At 38.1% G+C, this 18,515-nt stretch overlaps 1 protein-coding gene across 1 annotated transcript; it reads left to right on the forward strand.

The window, feature by feature from the left end:
* The first annotated feature begins 14,233 nt into the window (after positions 1–14,233).
* On the forward strand, positions 14,234–18,144 carry LOC102710303 (probable receptor-like protein kinase At1g80640). Its single transcript, XM_006654195.3, has 10 exons — positions 14,234–14,774; positions 15,298–15,462; positions 15,549–15,799; positions 16,081–16,213; positions 16,355–16,418; positions 16,510–16,606; positions 16,736–16,838; positions 16,955–17,073; positions 17,480–17,569; positions 17,664–18,144. Exons 1-10 carry the CDS (start codon positions 14,561–14,563, stop codon positions 17,823–17,825), a joined length of 1,398 nt encoding a protein of 465 aa, XP_006654258.2. The 5' UTR covers positions 14,234–14,560; the 3' UTR covers positions 17,826–18,144.
* The last annotated feature ends 371 nt before the right edge of the window (positions 18,145–18,515 follow it).

Below are 18,515 nucleotides of genomic sequence, written 5' to 3' on the forward strand. Positions count from 1 at the left end.
TAGTGCTAACACATGCCCCCAGTTTTGAAGTATGAGGACTCGTGCTTCAAAATTATCTTCTCTTCTTCAAAAATGTGTTGACGTTAAAAGTTAACTCGATGACGTGTCACACACGAAGGACTGAGAGTCACTTCTTAGTACGCTCTAGTGTAGTACCTAAATTCTTCGAATGCGTGGGCGTGCCAGTTAGTTTGATACTGCAACTGACAAGATAAACAGTAAAACGAGCCAATCGGCTATCGAGCCGATAGGTAGCTGAGAAACCAGCTGATTGGACGTTGATGTAATAGTAATTAGCCGATAGGCTGATCGATTGGCTGTTGAAAGCCTGGATCGGCTGAGAATCCGATACATGTAAACTCAAATAGTTTAAATAAACAGTAAATCATTTGCTACGATCGGCTAAAACCAACTAGCATGTGACCCTCGTAAGTCGATGCAACACAAAATAATTACCGATCTAAATAAATTGAGTTGGTTGGTATAAAGATAATGCAGTAAGACAATCGACTACTCTATTGATGTAATATAATAAACATGTAGATCAGCAAAAATCATCGGCTATAAATGACTGATAAATGACCAAAATCTTTAAAATGTCAATCCTAGATTACTAAGAATAATCATAGAAGATCAGACCAAGCTGAGATGGTTCAAGATTACGCCCAACAATGTCCAGATAGATACTAAACATATCTAGATTACTATCAAGCCGATGACTGATAACTTTTTGGTTGGTACTCTGATAAAACAATGAATAAGATACGTTGGCATGATATAAACTATTTGATAGATGCAATCGAATAAATCAAACTGAACCGAGATAGTATGAGGTTGAAGATATCAAATAGCAAATATCAAATCGTCGTAAATTATCCAAAGTTGTCGACCAGATCAACCCAAGATACAAGAGTAACCCAAGCTGAAACTGATACGATAACGAGCAATCACACAACTAGATTAGAAAATCGGACCGAACCGAGACAGTTCTGATTAGCCGATATGATTACCTTGGCCGGCGAAACGCAGGACTTATCCCTCTGCCGGAGATTGAGACGATGCAACCCCGAAAAATATATTGATCTGTGTGATATGTAGATGTCTTTACAAAGCTACGGGGTGCTATATTTATACACCGAAAAATAACTAACCTAACCGGATATGGATCCGTATCTAATAACTAATCTATTACACACGGACTCTAATTAGAGATAAATAATAAACAAACTCTAATACGTACATAAAACTAAGTTACACGGACTATAGTTATGCCCGAATCTATCTACATAGTTTCCATGCCTAATCGAACTATGTCTCCCGTCGGAGTCAAACTCCATCGGTTGTATCCGAGTCGTACTCTAATTAATCCATGTTTGATTGTTCTGTTTTTTTGTCCGATTCAGTCATTAATCATGGTTTAATCCCCAACGTAATTTTTCCATTTTTGGTGTTAACACTATCAAAGCTAAAATTTGACAATTGTGAGTAAAAAATATCATCCAGCAGCCTCTCTAAACGGATGGGCAAGTCATCTTGCTGGCAAAATTGTTCTTCTCGCTAGCCAAATTTGGTCAGTTTGTTTGAATTGCCGAATGAAAGGCTCCACTGTGAGACCCACCACTTTCTCTCCTCTTTATGCTTGGATTGGAGAGTGCAATATACATATGTTGTTGGAGTGCCTGTCAATTTTGACTCTATTTTTTGACAAATAGCTAAATAGATACTTCGAGAGAGATTTAGAGAGATGGTTGGGATACTCTTATACGCATGCTGGTCGTTTCATTTTTGCAGTACTTACGAGAAGTGGTAAACAAGATTCACGTGGAAAAATGTTCCACTATACATAAGCCGCGGTATGCAGTGTCTTCACGTCATCTACTCTCTCCCTCTCAAAATATAATAAACATACATAATAAATTCAATGTTTTATAGTAAAAAGAATCTGAACAGATACATGGTCAGATTTATTATAATAGAAACTGTCAAATCAAATAATAGAGTTTTGAGACGATAGAGTACATACTAATGTCATTCGAGTGTGCATTGGCAGCTCAAATCTTCCTATGGATGAAAAACACTAGAAAACTGTAGTAATGATAATTTGAATTGAGTGCGAAAAATCCAAGAGAAACAAAACAGAGAGATAGAGTGATCGAAGGGGAGAATTATTTTCGAGGGGTTGACCGATCCTCTCAATCGCTATGATTTGAAGCAATCCTAAGAAAATTCAAAAGATTTAATGGCCAAAAATGGACATCCTGAAAATGAACGTGTTCGAAATTTTTCCATAGGATTTGAATAATATGAAACTCCTTTAAAATTTCTTTGCTCCAAAATCCAAATACGCCACAATTATATGACACCACCCTACGTGGATCATTAGGACTACCCTGAAGAAATGGATTCGAGTGTCATCAAGGGGCAGTGTTTCTATTTAATCATATCAGATCATTTATTAATTTGTAGTAGGTTAGTGTAACCCTCAAAAAGGATAGCATCAACTATACAATGCATATATTATACGATTAATTTGTTAAAGTATATATTGATAAAAAATATTAATAATATAACTATTTGAAATAGTTTTTTAACTAATAATATTATTTTTTGATTTTAAATCATGACAGTTTGCAAGCTACGCTATCTGGATACCTGGTATGATGTCAGTGCTGTTTAACCTGATAATATTTTCGTCAGTTCGGAGCCTCCTTCCTATAAAAATAAATTAAAATCGCATTTAACATACATATTATTTTTCATCAAATATAATCCCAAAAACCTGTTTCGTCCTCTTAATTTGGTTGAGCCAGACTTAAAAGGTACTTCTCCCTTTTAAAACATATGTATTCCTCATTGTTTATAGTTTCACTTGTGTCATGAATTATTTCTAATTCGAAATTATTCATATTAATCCTCACGTACCTTTCCACCGTATCCTTTCTTCGTTTATTACGAAGCATCACGATATTTTTCTTGTCAGCCTTGGTATTTTTTATAAACCTAAAATCTCTACTAAATAAGATAAAAGTACTTATATTTTAGGACAAAAATAATACCATCCTACTTTTGTTTGGTCAATAGTCCTAGAGCCGGTCGAAATCTTTTCTGCGTATGTTCCCGAGGCATCTGTTGGCCTATAGATATTTCTGAGAAATTGCCGATGCACACTGTGGTGTATAATACTTCCTCGGACTTTATTAGTGTACTCCAAATTTATTTTGGACCATTTATTATAGCTTCATCCAATGGTTGATAGTTGTCTTACCTCTTTGGTGGTAAGATCTCAAAATAAGGAAATATTTTTCATGCCATTAAAACAACATTTTGGATATTCATGTTAACTATTAACAAGATATATGCACTGCCTTTTTAAATTTAAATTATGAATTGAAAAAATTTATTTATAAAAAAATTATGCATCATCTTTCCAAATCATATTTAAAAACTATCATGAAACTTGATGCTAAATGTTAAATGTTAAATTTGACAACAACTCAAATTTGATGATCATGAAAAAATAAATGACTTGTCACTTAAAACTGCAGTAAAAATGTTGAAGAAACCATATCTTTGAAACATATTTATTTGAATTCCATGGATTTAAATTTATAAATTAAAATTGACATGCAAAACCATTAATAGTTGTGCTAAATTTATTTTCCTTAATTTCAGCCATGCATGATTAATTTTAGGAAAGACTGTATGTTTACTTTCCATTCATACCTTCCTCTCATTAATTGACATGCAATGCAGTTTTTTATTTTTTAAAATAACATTAAAAATCAATGGTTGAGATTTATTAGTGCTATTAACTCTATGAAGGTAAGATGGAGCACCTTAAAAGGGCTCTACTTCCTCACTTCCAAAACACAATCATTTGTATGACTCAAATTTATATTGTAATATAAGCATTTCTGTATTGATTCATATGATTTTAGCCATTCAATTATTTCAATGCAAATCAGGTATTTAGAAAAAAAAATCTAATCAATTCAAAATTCAAACATTGAGCATTGAAATGGCTAGAAGAGAATCTTTTAACATCTCATTAGCATATGCTAAATAATCTAAAAATATTTATATTTAAGAACTGAGATTCTATTTACATCTCAAAATGAAACTGTTTATATCGCTCATTCTTTATTTCCAAATGAAGCTACTTCTCCATCAACCTAATCATTTCAACAAATCACGATCGTTCTCTATTTTATTATACCATACACATTCTCTTTTGAACCAATCATAACATTTCTCTATTCGTTTTTACTGACTTTCTTAAATTTCGTGTCGAATGTACCATCATTATTTTTGACACGAAGGGAAGGGAGTATGTAACAGTGAATCATCGTGTGGTCCCTGGCTCCTCAAAATTAGAAATGAAAATTGAATTTGTCCACTAGCTTGGTTAATGGCATGGTTGCAACATAATTTGCATATTTTAGGTCTTCATCTTTTCAATTGTGTTCACGCTTATAAGCCAAAATTTAAATATTAAAACTTACATTTGATGTTAATTTAAAGGTTTTTTTATCATAGTATATTTTTCAGCATTTGCTTTTAAATCATTAAGAACACATGTATAAAAGTTTTACACATAATTTATTTTCTAATCGCTAATAAGTTGTTTCGTTTACATTATAAAAAGAAAAAAAAAGATGACGTTGTAACTTGTATTAGTGTTTAACGAGATACATTAAGAACTGTAGAGGTAATCAATATTTACTAAATTGTTTTTTTCATGACTAGACCTTTCTAATAATGGTTTAATTTCTCATCCATGCTTTTATCAAAAATATCTCTACAACCGACCAAACAATATCCCCACAAGTTAAATGGATTGATCATGCCTACTAAAATCAGGCAAACTAGTCACACACATGTTCTCGTACCTTTCTGGCTTGGCCTAGCCAGCCTTAGTGCTGTCCTGTGTCAGGCTAGCTCAATCAACCAGAACGCAGAAGGCGGTGGCTGCTGCAGATTCAGCGGCACAACCGAAGAACGGTTGGCGACTGTTGAAGATAATGATTCCTCCGCGGTTAGTGTTGATTTTATTATATATATTTAATTATTTATTTTATTTGAAAATATAGTGCACATATATGGAGATATAATATATAAGTTATAATTAGAATACGTTTATTAATGTGTCTAGTCATAACAAAATAAGCAATAATTATGTAAGTTTTATAAATAAGATGAATAATCAGATGTTTATTTAAAAAGTCAATGCCGTCACGTATTTAAATGCATATAGATAGAATAGAACAGTATGCAGTGAGAACTTGAGGAAGGAAGTGAGGACCATTGGTTCGACGTTTAATGGTAAAGTCCTCCCCCAACTAACTGGCAGAAAAAACCTACTAACATATAGAGGCGAAATATGGATGAATTAAACATGAACTAAATATGGATGAGGCAAACAGGGCTCAAAGCACGAAAATGCGTTAAAACCATTATTAGTAGATTCAATTTCCTTTATATATAGGGCTTTTCTTGTTAACCAGAGAAATATGACCTAGGTAATATCGTTGAATCATATCTCTGTTTAGTATCATGCACTCCTTTAAAGTCCATCCGATCTATGCTTAATTGTCATAGAACTCTTTTAGAGCTCGTCTAATTATGTACAGAGTTCGTACGTAAATCAAGTGAAAATCTTATAGTATCCTAGACCCATATGAATAGGGAAATCGCCTGTAATCGAATTTTGCATAAAACCTATTGCCACCATCTGTATGGGCGGAGGGGCCAAACGCTAAAAATCACCGAGCGCCGTCATCGCTTTCATGGTCGGCAGTCATGCCGTGTGCCATGTAGGCTTTCCGCCCTCTTAGAGGAGGGTAGGAGGTTAGATCTGTGATTTTTTGAAATAAACAATTAAATTTGTGAATTATTTAATAAATAAAATTAAAAATCAAAAAAAAATCATTTCTTGCTACCATTGGGCTGTGGTGTGCTGTTCTAAATAGGTCCTGGCTTGCCCGTAGGCTGCTACTTCATGTGGGCCACTAATCGGCGAGACGACCGCCCCAACGGATCTGGCCCATCAGATTCCAAAAAAGGAAGAGGCGTTATCGATTTGCAGCTCATGTACGCTACATCCTGTGTCCCGTCAGAAATGAAATAAGTCCACTTTAGATCTCTCAAGTTATTGCCGAGTCTCAAAATCGTTTCTAAACCCTAATACCAGAAATGTTTGACCTCGAATTCATATATCACGTCTAATATAAGTCCTTAGATAGTATGAAGGGGTGTTTTTGTTTACGTGGCATCCTAGTCAGCAAAAAAGCCTTACAATGTTTGTGGGACCTACTCATCAGTGAAATAGGATTAAAAAAAACTTAACCTCTCGCTCTTCTCTCCTCCGGTAGCAGGAGGAGCTCAGCCGGCTCGGCGACCGCCAGCCCACCGGCTGCGCCGCCCACCCTTTGCCCACACCGCCCACCCCCTGTCCACGCTGCTGCACGCCATCTGCGTCCACGCCACCGCCCCGCACGCCATCCGAGGTGAGGAGGATGCAGGAGCGCGCGCTGGAGATGGCGCCAAGGGTGCTCTACCGGCGGCACGGGAGCACCGTGGAGCTGAGCAAGATGATCAAGGACGTCGTCGACCTCACCGTGGATGGCGCGCTCCGCGGGATACGGAAGCGGGTGCTCACGCTGGAGGACATCCAGCCGGAGAGGATATACTCGCTGAGGACAACGCCATTGCGTCGTAGCAAGCATCAGGAAAGCCACGATCTTTTTGAACTCTGGGAAATCAAGAAACGATTTTGATGACATCTCCCGTTTGGATTTAAGCATCTGTACTTAGCAGCTAACTTTGATCCAATCATCCTTCACACCAAGGTGGTTGTACATTGGCTCTGTTGGATTTACATTTTCTTTTCTCTGGTGCTCCTCTTGTTGTTTTTTGATGGTTCAATGCAAATTGCTGCTGTAACGAAACGATAAACCTCAATGCAGATCGCTGCCACCCCAGCTCGCCATCTACGCGGGAGACGAGGGACACGGCCGGTGCGGTGGCAGGAGGCGGATCCCTAGCCCATCGGCCAGCCATCCGTGCGAAGCCTAGGCCGACACACAGCACATGTAAGGCTTTGTTTAGTTCCCACATTTTTTTTCCAAAAACATCGCATCGAATCTTTGGACACCTAAATAAAACATTAAATATACATGAACATTAAAACTAATTACACAGTTAGGGAAAATCGTGAGACGAATCTTTTAAGCCTAATTAAAACATGATTAGTCATAAGTGCTACAGTAACCAACATGTGCTAATGACGGATTAATTAGACTTAAAAGATTCGTCTTGCGGTTTTCAGGCGGAATCTGAAATTTGTTTTTCCATCCGGTCAAACGTTAGATGTGGCCCCTTTAGCAAAAATTTTTGCCAACTAAACAAGCCCTAAATAAACGTTTCTCCGAGCCCATTTCAGTATTATCTTTCTCATTCAAAAGCTTCTGGCCCATGTACGGATGTTTAAGTAGGCCTAGTACTCCCTCAGTCATGTATAATATGTGATTTTGACTTTCTGCTGGTAATGTTTGACCCCTTGTCTTATTTAAAAAGATTTGAAAATATTATTTATTTTATTTACTATTAAAAGTATTTTAAGTATTATTTATAAATTTTTATATTTGCACTAAATTTTTGAATAAGATAAAAGATTAAAAATTACAAATAAATAGTCAAAATCCCATATAATATGAGACGGAGTGAGTACATGACACAACACGTGCACTACTAGATATATTCGTATAAAGTTATATATATAAACTTTATATATATAAGTTGTAAATATAAATTTTAGCATCTGTGTATATATCAACTTTATACGTATATAAAAATTTGTATGTACAAACTTACCTTACTTGTAAAATGTTTAAATTTTATTTAAAATATAGTATTATATGTTTGATGATGGTATGAATAAACACAGTTTGAAATAAAAAATAAAAAAGAAAGTCTAACCACAAACCTCGTTCGGTCCAGCGATCTGCTAGCCATAGGGCCCAAGCGGCATGGCCCGTACCCGATACGGGAAAATTAACTATTTACCACTCTTATAAGTATAATTGTGGATCCATATGAGTGGTAAAAAGTTAAGACCACTTATAAGAGTATCAAATAGTTAATTGCCCCTTTTTAAGACGAGCACACTTTATATTTTCCTAATTTTAAACGTGCAAAGCAGCGAAGGGCCAAAAGTCGCAACACTCGCTAAGGAAACCAAACATTCCAATACCATGGTAGACCGTGAAAAGCCATCTAAACACTAACGATCAGCATCATACCTAACCAATAACTTGGGATATATTGCGAAAGGATCCGTAGTCTAGTGGTTACAAAGATCTTAGTAGCACTTGAGCACTTTCTCGTTGGAGCAAATTTTCTAAAATTCTAACGGCTTCGTGCTTTCAGTGAGAGACGATGTGCCCGTCGACATCGACATCCAGTCTTCGGAGGTGATCATAGGGGGTTTGCGTGCGTTGTGAGAGTGTTTCGTTTTTTCTCCCAGAAAGCCAACCAATGACTACATTCGGCTCACCCTCTCACAATCATCCTGTGCAGCATCCATCTACGTACTCCATCTGTTTTTTTTTACACCGTTGATTTTTTATTTACGTTTGACTCTTCGTCTTATTTAAAATTTTGTCCAAATAAACAAAATTATAAATCATACTTAAACTTATTTTAGTAATAAATCAAATCATAAAAAAAAGTCAATAATCATATAAATTTTTTAAATAAAATAAAAGGTCAAATATAGATAAAAAGTCAACCGCGTTAAAAAAAATCAGAGGGAGCATGATTTAGCCCTCAATTATGTTCCAATCATGGTAACGAAGGAGCCGCTCAATCAGTCGCGGCTGACAGAGTAGCAGCCTATGCGACTACATCGATCCGGGCCGGGACACAACACACAAGTGGTGATCACGCCGACCATTTTTCTTGGTACGACATGAACTGAAGAAAGTAGCAGTGCCAGTACGTACTAATGATCCCATTAACTCGTCCATCATAACCCAAAGTACCATATGCTTTGCCGAATTGTGGTTGTGATATATAGGATATGATTTTGGACAGGATGACGATTAAGGAGATCAGAAAAAGGCAAATAGGACGGTCCCATGCTTCCCGCAATTAACAGGGACACTGAACCAAGGACAGCCCTAGCTGGTTGTTGGTGGACAGTGAATCACTGACAGGTGGGACCCAGACAAAGCTGATAATGGATTAATCATTAATCTACACGGAGAGGGAGACGGGGTCTAGAGATAATGCAGGCGATGTGGGATTCCTCTCATGGTTACTGTTGGCTGTCGGCATTTTCACTTGGACAGGGGATTTACATCATTTTAAAGAGCAGCTGTACTATCTGGCTGATTTTAAACCTTTTTTTTATTGATATAAGTAATCAAGCATGACTACATGAGCAGTAAAAGGTCTTCCCGTATATTCCTCAAATAAAAATCCCCCTGTATAGTACGGATTTTTACTGAGTACCCCGTCCGTTTATCTGCCATACATGTAGTGTACCAATTGATTTCTACTAGTTCTTCGTTATTCATTTATCATTCTTCAAATCCTACAACTAAACTCATTTTTATGGGATCAGACGGTTAGGATGACCTTACCTCTACTTAAGCATAATGCCTATATATTGGAGACTTTATAAATTATCTTATCAATTATAGAGTTTTCATATGTTACAAATTACCTTTATAATTAGAACAAGTCAAACACTTCCTAAATATTAGGTATTTTATATAAAGATAAATATATAATCATTTTCGTTATAAAGTTTCTATAAATATGCATTTTGTACCTTTAGAATTGGCATGACATTTGTAGTAGCACAAGCCAACACGAAATGCCGTTAGAACATTGAAATCGATATCAAGACAATAAAGTTCGTGTTCAACGCTAAATCGTAGTTGTGCTAATTATAAGATCGATTGAAGCTCTAGAACAGTATTGTTGGACACTCAAATAGTCCAATCATTAAAAATAACATCAAGAGAAATCTCTAATAAATAAATAGGAATAAGTATTTGGGTTTCTAGAAATATTTTTGTTGGCACCATATTTTTATATGAAATAAGTAAATTACTTGATATATCAAATGATGCATCACTGCAGAATATTTTTTAATCATTAAAATATATGCACCTCCTGATAAAAAAGAACAAGAAACACAATCAACGGAAACATCATTAGTAATTTCACTTTATTATAAACTATGTCATACATTTTCTAAACTAAAACGAACTCATGTGTTAAATATTTACTAGGTATTATATCATCACTTAATATTCGATTTAAAATATTTTTTATGTAATATAAGAAGATACAACGAAATTTGCTTCTTAACTCATAAAAGTTTATACTTTAAATTATGTGTTATTTGGGAGTTGACAGTTGTTTTGCTCATTTGATATACAGAGGGCAACAAATTTTCATTTATTATAAGAAGATGAAAATTGTATGGGACGCAAGTCATGTTTGCATAAAGTAGTTTCCAGTAATATTATCTTTATAGAGTTTAAATTTTGTGTTAATACTAGACAATGTAAATAAATTATTTAATTAAAATTATCCTTGCAATGTGTGACTTTGATCTTGAAGTGATTCTGGCATTAGTGCATCAATTTGTTGTTGCAATAATTCTAAAATTACTATACAAATTTGGTCATGCAAGTTCTAAAATTACTGTCCAAATTTGGAAACCTGTAATTGCAATGTTCGCCAACCTATAAATAGTCAGTATTAATTGATGATTTACTGCTATACTGTTAGAGTTTTTTTTAAATAATCATATTAACAAATTTTGATTGACAAGCAACTTCAAATGTTTGGTTTATATGATTGCATATTTGTATTTAAATTTTTTTAGAATATCTTATTTGCATTACTAAATTTAGCCGTAGTGTTACCATGTATATAATACCAGTATAAATTCATGCAGCCATTCTGCGTTCAGTCAAATGATAGAAATCTTCAATCTAATATATACAAACTTATATTTAATGAGATTTTGCAAATTTGTTACTAGTTTTTTCTATATTGTAAGGATATCACTAAAATGATGACTTTAGTAATTTTTTTTTATTTTTAGTGTCAGTTTTGTAATAACGATTCACACTGTAGCAAGTTTGCAATTACCCCTATTTAATATTTAAAAGTAATGCCTAGTAGATCAGCAGGAGAAATACTTTTACATGGTTATAGATTTTAAACTTTTTTATGGATATAAGTAATCATACATATGGACTGAAGAAATTATTGATGTAGACGTGCTCATAGTACTGCTAGGCATGTACACCACGCATACTCATGAGTGCAGCACCTTAACATATGCTCAAAAATTATAGAAACTAGAGACAAATCTATAAAGCCCCTAAACTATTATTAACATTGACAATTAAAGAACAGATGGAGTATTTTGTATTAGTGTTGTGGACTCGATTTTTTAGTTTTCTACCTCAGTTTTATTTGTTGCAGCAGTGGTCGCACGAGAGACTGTGTGCTGTAGAGGATATAGCCTATTAGCCAGCATGTGAGATATGTCCTTCTCAACGCATGGTGGTTTGAATAAGATACTGCCTGACCTCCTTCAGCTTGTTGCCGATCAAATTAACTCGTAGGCGGCTGCATCGACTCACAAGTGTGGTAGAGATCACCGAGGGCTAGATCTACTATGTCTGTCACATCTTGTGGTCATTTTCACTAGATCTCTAAACTCCAGGTGACACTTTCTCTCTTCCGTGGTACTTGTGGCCTGCAGAGGGCACCCTATCGTCCAATGAGGCCACCCCAAATATATGCGGTAGCATCTAATCCTAGCTGTATTTTTAAGCAACAAGATTGAGGCATCACATTGTAAATGTTCTTAGGGCATTCATAGTATGAGGACATGGAAAGTGGCTTCAACTCGCCATGACGGAGCTATAGCTTCACTTAATGAAATCATGCATGATAGAACCACTAGCGCTTGTAAAGACATGGGCGCTTCACCTAGGTGAGGTCACTCATGCCATCACGTGTGGAGATGATGGCTCAAAAGACTCTTGTTTGGTGAGGTTGTAGCCCCAAACTCAAAAAAGTGAATCCTAGATCTAGAATCAGGAATGACAATGGTGGCTGGATCTAATCGATCTGAGTGAAGAAGGTGATGGCTAATGATCACCAGTGACATAGAAGAGAGGGCAAGGGGGACAATTGATATAGAAGAGGGTCTTATCGGCACAGGATGCCCTACTGTTGATCCACACCACCACCAGGAAGCCCACCGGCTGCTACTCCAATCCATGCTGCAGCCAGAAAGTTAGTCGTCCAGCCGCCCCCTATTTGTACCATTGTCGAGGAGCTCATCATCCTACACACTATTGAAGTGTTAGTCGTTGGAGATGAGGGAGAAGGAGAGAGATGGTGACTAGGAGCAAAGTCTAGATTTTGTGCTAGTTTATTGTTTTAATGTATTTAGGGAATATTTTTGAATTATATGTAAACTAAAAAAATATGAGGATTGTCATGAAAAATAATATGAGCTGATGTACAAATGTGAAAACGTCAACATCGTGTATTGTGTGTGAGAGTAGTATCTTAGTATGCTTGGTTAACTCTATCTCCTCTAAGACCATGTCAAGCCATGGCTTCCGTAGTAATTATGCTTTAGAGCATACAAGGTGTGGTAACGTAATGAGTGGTTCTAGCCTTTCATGTCAACACTCCAATGCCATGTCGAATGAGGTCATTCCCTTGCATAGCCACTCTTGCCCTATAGACGGTTGGGCTTTTAACCTTTTGCACTCTTTACATAAAGAGTTTAACCTCTCCCACAACGCTTATGAGAGTGGAGTGACAGATTTGTTGCTATTGACATGTAAGAGTGACAAAAAGGTTAAATTTCCCTCGAGTGATGCAACCTTGTCAGCGCGAGGGCCCTCACTGACAGGCGCACAACTTGTGTGACAACATGCGTTGGCGGTGAGATTTAGAGCAGGAGGGAAGCACGTCGTACAAGGAAGGCTAATGAGGAAGAGGATGACCTTACATATCCCAATATAACCCCCGCCTCAATTTGCACTATTAGAGCCCGTCTGCCTAGATCTGTCACCGCCACCAGCGCCACGATTCGAAGCAAGGAGGACAGTCATAGACAACGATGAGGAAGGATCCTATAGTATTGCCATGTCTATCTATGTCACTACCCTAACCCTAGGTTGCTTCTGCTGTCAGGAGCTCATAAGCCTACTACCCTGATTTGCTGCTCGTTGTGGTGTCTAGTGAGGAGGGGAGACATGAAGCTCGACCTACCCTCACCGGTATGATGTAGGGCTTGCAATTGCAATAGTAGGAAAGGGGAGAGGCAAGCGGGCGGCGGTGATGCAACTCATTTGCTGGGGCAGGGACATGGAAACACCAACGATGAATCTTGTTAACCGAGGCGAGGCAGTGGAGTGAGAGGAGAAGTTGCTGCTAATGAGATGAGCTCTAAAAGATAAGAAACCTTTTTGACAGTGGGAAATGGATGGAAGGAAATATTTTATATTATAGTTTTTTTTATCATTCTTGAAAAAATATCTTGGGTTATTATATTTTTTAGTTAAAATTTAGTACTTTACGGTACAGTGTACCTTAAGATACTATAATTTTGTATTAAAATTTTCGGTATCTCCAGATACTTCTCAAAGATCGTAAAAAACCATTTATATTATAAGCTTTTTTAAATATCATTAAGAAGTATATTGAGGTACCAAAAATTTTAGTTTAAAATTTTGGTACCTTAAGGTATATTACATATCAAGATACTAAACTTTTACACTGAAAAATATAGTATCCGAGATATTTTTTAAGGATTAAAAAAACTCTTATATTATTATTATCTGGATTTGAAGATGCTCATACTAAACGTTTAGACTATTATGTGAATTGCAAAACTATAAGGACTAAAATAAAAGGTGTTTGGGGCTAACTTAAGAAATTAAAGCCACTCTTGAAACCGCTCAGCGTCATGGAAAATCCAGATTTTAGATACACATTTTTAGTCTATGTGGTACTCCATAGAAGATTTTAGACCACTTGTAGGAGTGGGCTCCATGGTAAATGCTCTTCCATGTCCAAAACGGATCACAGGCAAGGGGAACTGAACAAATCAAGACAACACAACAAAGGGAGTCTTTTTCTTCTTCTGTCCGCGTCGTCACAGATGCAACCTTCACAATTGACGTCCTCTCTCTCACACACACACGCGCCGCCGACGCAGAGCTCCTCCTCCAGCTCCCGGCGCCTCCGGCACCTTTGGGTTAACAGCACATGACTTCTCTCACCGTCAAACTGGCTTGCCCCCACACCGACCAGTCGCTCGCTCTCGTTGACGTCCCTGCCGTCCGTGCAACACAGCAGCGCACCGGATAAAAAGGCCGCAACTGCGCGCAGGAACCTCACTGCCATGGCGGCGGCAGCTTGAGCAGCATAGGGCAGTGACATATAGTATTTTCTTGTTTTCTTTTTCTTTCATGCCCTGGTCTCCTGGAGAGGAGGGCAGAGTATGGAGATCGCGCCATCTCGATTGCGGCTTCTGTGTTTCTCCGTCTTGTTGTTGGTGCTATCTTCGTGCTCGTTGGCCGATGGGATGGACGCACCTTCTTCTTCTTCGTCGTCATCTTCTCCGGTGCCGTCGCCTGTGACCACGGGCGTTCCCGCCGCCGGTGCCAATAGCACGGCGGCCTTGTCTTCAACAGTACCGGCTCCTCCGCCCGCTGGTACGTGTGGCTGCTTTGCGTTTTCTTGTCTCGTCTGAAATTCTGAATTGGTCTGTGTTCTTGATCTTTCGTAAAGAAAACCGATCATATGCGAAGCACAGAGTTTGTTCCCTCTACAGATTTGGTTAATCATTTTGCACTTTTAGATGGTAAAAGGAGTAATTTTTTTGGGATCTGCGTTGTGTTGCCTGCCAATTCGAACCAACAACGCTGCTTTCATGTTCGCTGAAGAAATAGTCGTATTCGTTTGAGTTGATCTGAAAGGATGAATGCATTTTGGGATCTTACGTTTTGTTCAAATTTGAGCGGAAAACGTGGCTTTAACGTCATTGCGGAAATCTTGCTGCGTGTTTAATATAATTAATCGTGTCCGTTCTTCCGTTTAGAGTTTACTATCATCAAAACTTTCGGCAGTTTCAGATTTTTCTTGTAAACCAAAAAGATGGTGCATCTGTTCATCTTCTCGAAACAGTCACTGTAGTTTAGTGGGTACAGTTCTTGTGATGCTCGAGGTGTCTTGCAGTGATGATAGTGGAGCGGCACCACCATTTCCACCGTGAGCTGATCATCGCCGCCGTTCTCGCCTCCGTCGCCACCGTCATGATCTTCCTCTCCACGCTCTACGCGTGGCTCCTGTGGCGGCGATCTCGCCGGATCCCCGGCGGCAAGGGCGGCGCCAGGAGCTCAGGTTCTAGCAGAATTTTCGCTCTCGAGCTGTCAGACGCAATCCTGGCTTTAATCCATTCGCCTAACTCGATCTATTTCATGGTTCAGATGGTACAGCGAAGGGGATCAAGCTGGTGCCGATCCTGAGCAGGTTCAACTCGGTGAAGACGAGCAGGAAGAGGCTGGTGGGGATGTTCGAGTTCCCGTCGCTGGAGGCAGCGACAGGGAAGTTCAGTGACACCAACGTGCTCGATGTCGGCGGGTTCGGCCGCGTCTACAAGGCGGCGTTCGACGGCGGGGTAACCGCGGCGGTGAAGCGGCTCGAAGGCGGCGGGCCGGACTGCGAGAAGGAATTTGAGGTGATTGTTTGGTTTTGTCGGGGGGGAAAACGAAAAGATGTATTACAAACTAAAAATAATTTATAAATAAAACTTTTACATATGTGTTACTAAAAATTTAATATTAAAAATTAACTTTAAATTTAATATTAAAAATTAAAATTTAGTTTTAAGTATAGGCAGAAGCGAAAAGATGAGGAATAAGTTACCCTCGACCAAATTATTCACATTGTTCTAATGTTCGGTGTTGAGATTTCAGAGTTCTTGAGCCGAGTGCTTATTGGGTTGTGGTTGTTGGGCAGAATGAGCTGGATTTGCTTGGCAGGATTAGGCACCCAAACATTGTGTCCCTCCTGGGCTTCTGCATCCATGAGAGGAATCACTACATTGTTTATGAGCTGATGGAGAAAGGATCACTGGAAACACAGCTTCATGGTAAGTATTTATTGTCTTGTATGATTGGGCTCTGCCTTGTCAGTTGTCACTCAAACAGCTGCAGCTAGCTCTTCCATGAGATGAGATCTTCCAGATTGGGATCTGGCCTTTGATGTGTCTGTGCTGTGGTTGTCTCTTCAGGGCCTTCACATGGATCGACCCTGAGCTGGCACATCCGGATGAAGATAGCCCTTGACACGGCCAGGTAAACTGAACACCTGAAATGATGCCTTCTGTATTTGATTTGGTGATGATTAGTTGGTTATAATATGCACTGGTAAATTAAACTTGGTCAGGGGGTTAGAGTATCTTCATGAGCACTGCAGTCCACCAGTGATCCATAGGGATCTGAAAACATCTAACATACTTTTGGATTCAGACTTCAATGCAAAGGTACACTCCTTTCATTTTCTCAAAGGCCACCTATTTTTCTTTCACACTGACAGCTGGGTCTTACTGCTTGAATTAAGCAAATTATAATTTTCTACAGCTTCATTCATGGTAATTTGCTGAAATGTGCAGATTGCAGACTTTGGTCTTGCTGTGTCTAGTGGGAGTGTCCACAGAGGGAGTGTGAAACTCTCTGGGACCTTAGGTTATGTAGCTCCTGAGTACTTGCTGGATGGTACTATGTCCTCCTCTTCCCAACTTATCTACTCTTATTTGTTGACAAAATTAAATCGCCGACGCTGAAATTCTACTTTCATCTTGTGACATTTTAGCGACCATGTGAATTTTCAGGGAAGCTGACTGAAAAGAGCGATGTATACGCATTCGGAGTAGTGCTACTAGAGCTCATGGTGGGAAGAAAGCCAGTTGAGAAGATGTCACCATCCCAGTGCCAATCAATTGTGACATGGGTACAGTCCAGTGTTTAAATTCACCTACCCGAAACCGTTTCAATTCAGATTATCATGATTTTTGAATTATTTATTGTTTTCTTGCAATCTGCATAACATGCTTGACTTTATCATGAAAAAAAAACTGATCTCATCTCTTTTGAGAAATGGCTTTTTTATCGAGATTATTTGTTCCGGTCCAACAAAAAGTAACTCGAGGTATCAAATCGTTTCCCCATCATTGGATCTAGCTGACGATCAGAAACGATTTGGTACCGCGAGATACCGGTAACTCGAGATACTTTTTGTTGGACTGAAGCAAATCTTTTTTATCATCTTTGAAAAGTATTTCAAGGTAAAAAAAATTTTAGTACAAATTTTTAATACCTCAATGTATCGCACTTTTTGACTTGTGATGATCAAACAGGCGATGCCTCAGCTGACGGACAGATCGAAGCTCCCCAACATAGTTGACCCAGTGATCAAGGACACGATGGATCCAAAACACCTGTACCAAGTACACACTCATCATGAACACCTGATAATTAACATTATCTCACACACAGTTATCTTCAGGCTAAAAAATATATATGACCCATATACCTGTGCAGGTTGCAGCAGTGGCTGTTCTATGTGTGCAGCCTGAGCCAAGCTACAGGCCACTGATAACAGATGTGCTACACTCTCTTGTTCCTCTAGTGCCAACAGAGCTCGGAGGAACCCTTAGGGCTGCAGAGCCACCTTCCCCCAACTTGAGGAGTTCTCCATGTTGACATCTGATTCAACAACCAGTTTGTCAAAGCAAAAAAATGTTTATACATTTTAATACAGGAGTATAGAGCTTATATAATATATAACTTATCTTGCCTGTAATGGCTGCTTGTTCAAGGATGAGAGTCATTCCATCCTCTCCATGGTCGGTTGGATTGACAGAGAAGTCTCACTGTAACATATGTTATGTTGTACAAAGTAATGAGAGAACGCCATTTCTTCATTTGGATCTGATATCTGCTGTACATATGAAAACATTTTCTAAAATACTGTAGCTCAATGGCATTTGAGAAAGCTATGTTTTGGGCTCGGCATTTCGATTTGCTGCATGGTTTCTGAAATACGATGTCTGATGGAGTTGTAGATATACTTTGAAAACTTTTCCAAAATACTGCATAGCTATTGAGTTTAGAGTTTTTGTTTTCATCTATAAGCATTCTAAATCATCTTGTTTGACATTTTCACTAATCTATTGTTTTGTTCATCTTGCTGATTGATGAAAAAGTTTATCTTCTTATGTTTGTGCTGCATCTAGACAGCAGTACAGTCTCTGCACGATGAACAAGCATTTTGTAGGTGTGACAAAAGATTCTGATAATTTCGCCCAGATAACAACTGCAACTTGGCAGCAAACGCCAACTCCAGATGTGCATATTAGGTAGTAGGAAAGAATGATGCTGCACTATATAAAC

Source organism: Oryza brachyantha, chromosome 5 (assembly GCF_000231095.2).
Source record: "Oryza brachyantha chromosome 5, ObraRS2, whole genome shotgun sequence".
NCBI lineage: Eukaryota > Viridiplantae > Streptophyta > Magnoliopsida > Poales > Poaceae > Oryza > Oryza brachyantha.

Coding starts and splice junctions, on each gene's coding strand:
- LOC102710303 (XM_006654195.3), top strand. CDS start 14,561: ATGGAGATCGCGCCATCTCGATTGCGGCTTCTGTGTTTCTCCGTCTTG. Junction 15,800..16,080: donor ACTGCGAGAAGGAATTTGAG/GTGATTGTTTGG, acceptor GTTGTTGGGCAG/AATGAGCTGGATTTGCTTGG. Junction 16,419..16,509: donor ATAGCCCTTGACACGGCCAG/GTAAACTGAACA, acceptor AAACTTGGTCAG/GGGGTTAGAGTATCTTCATG.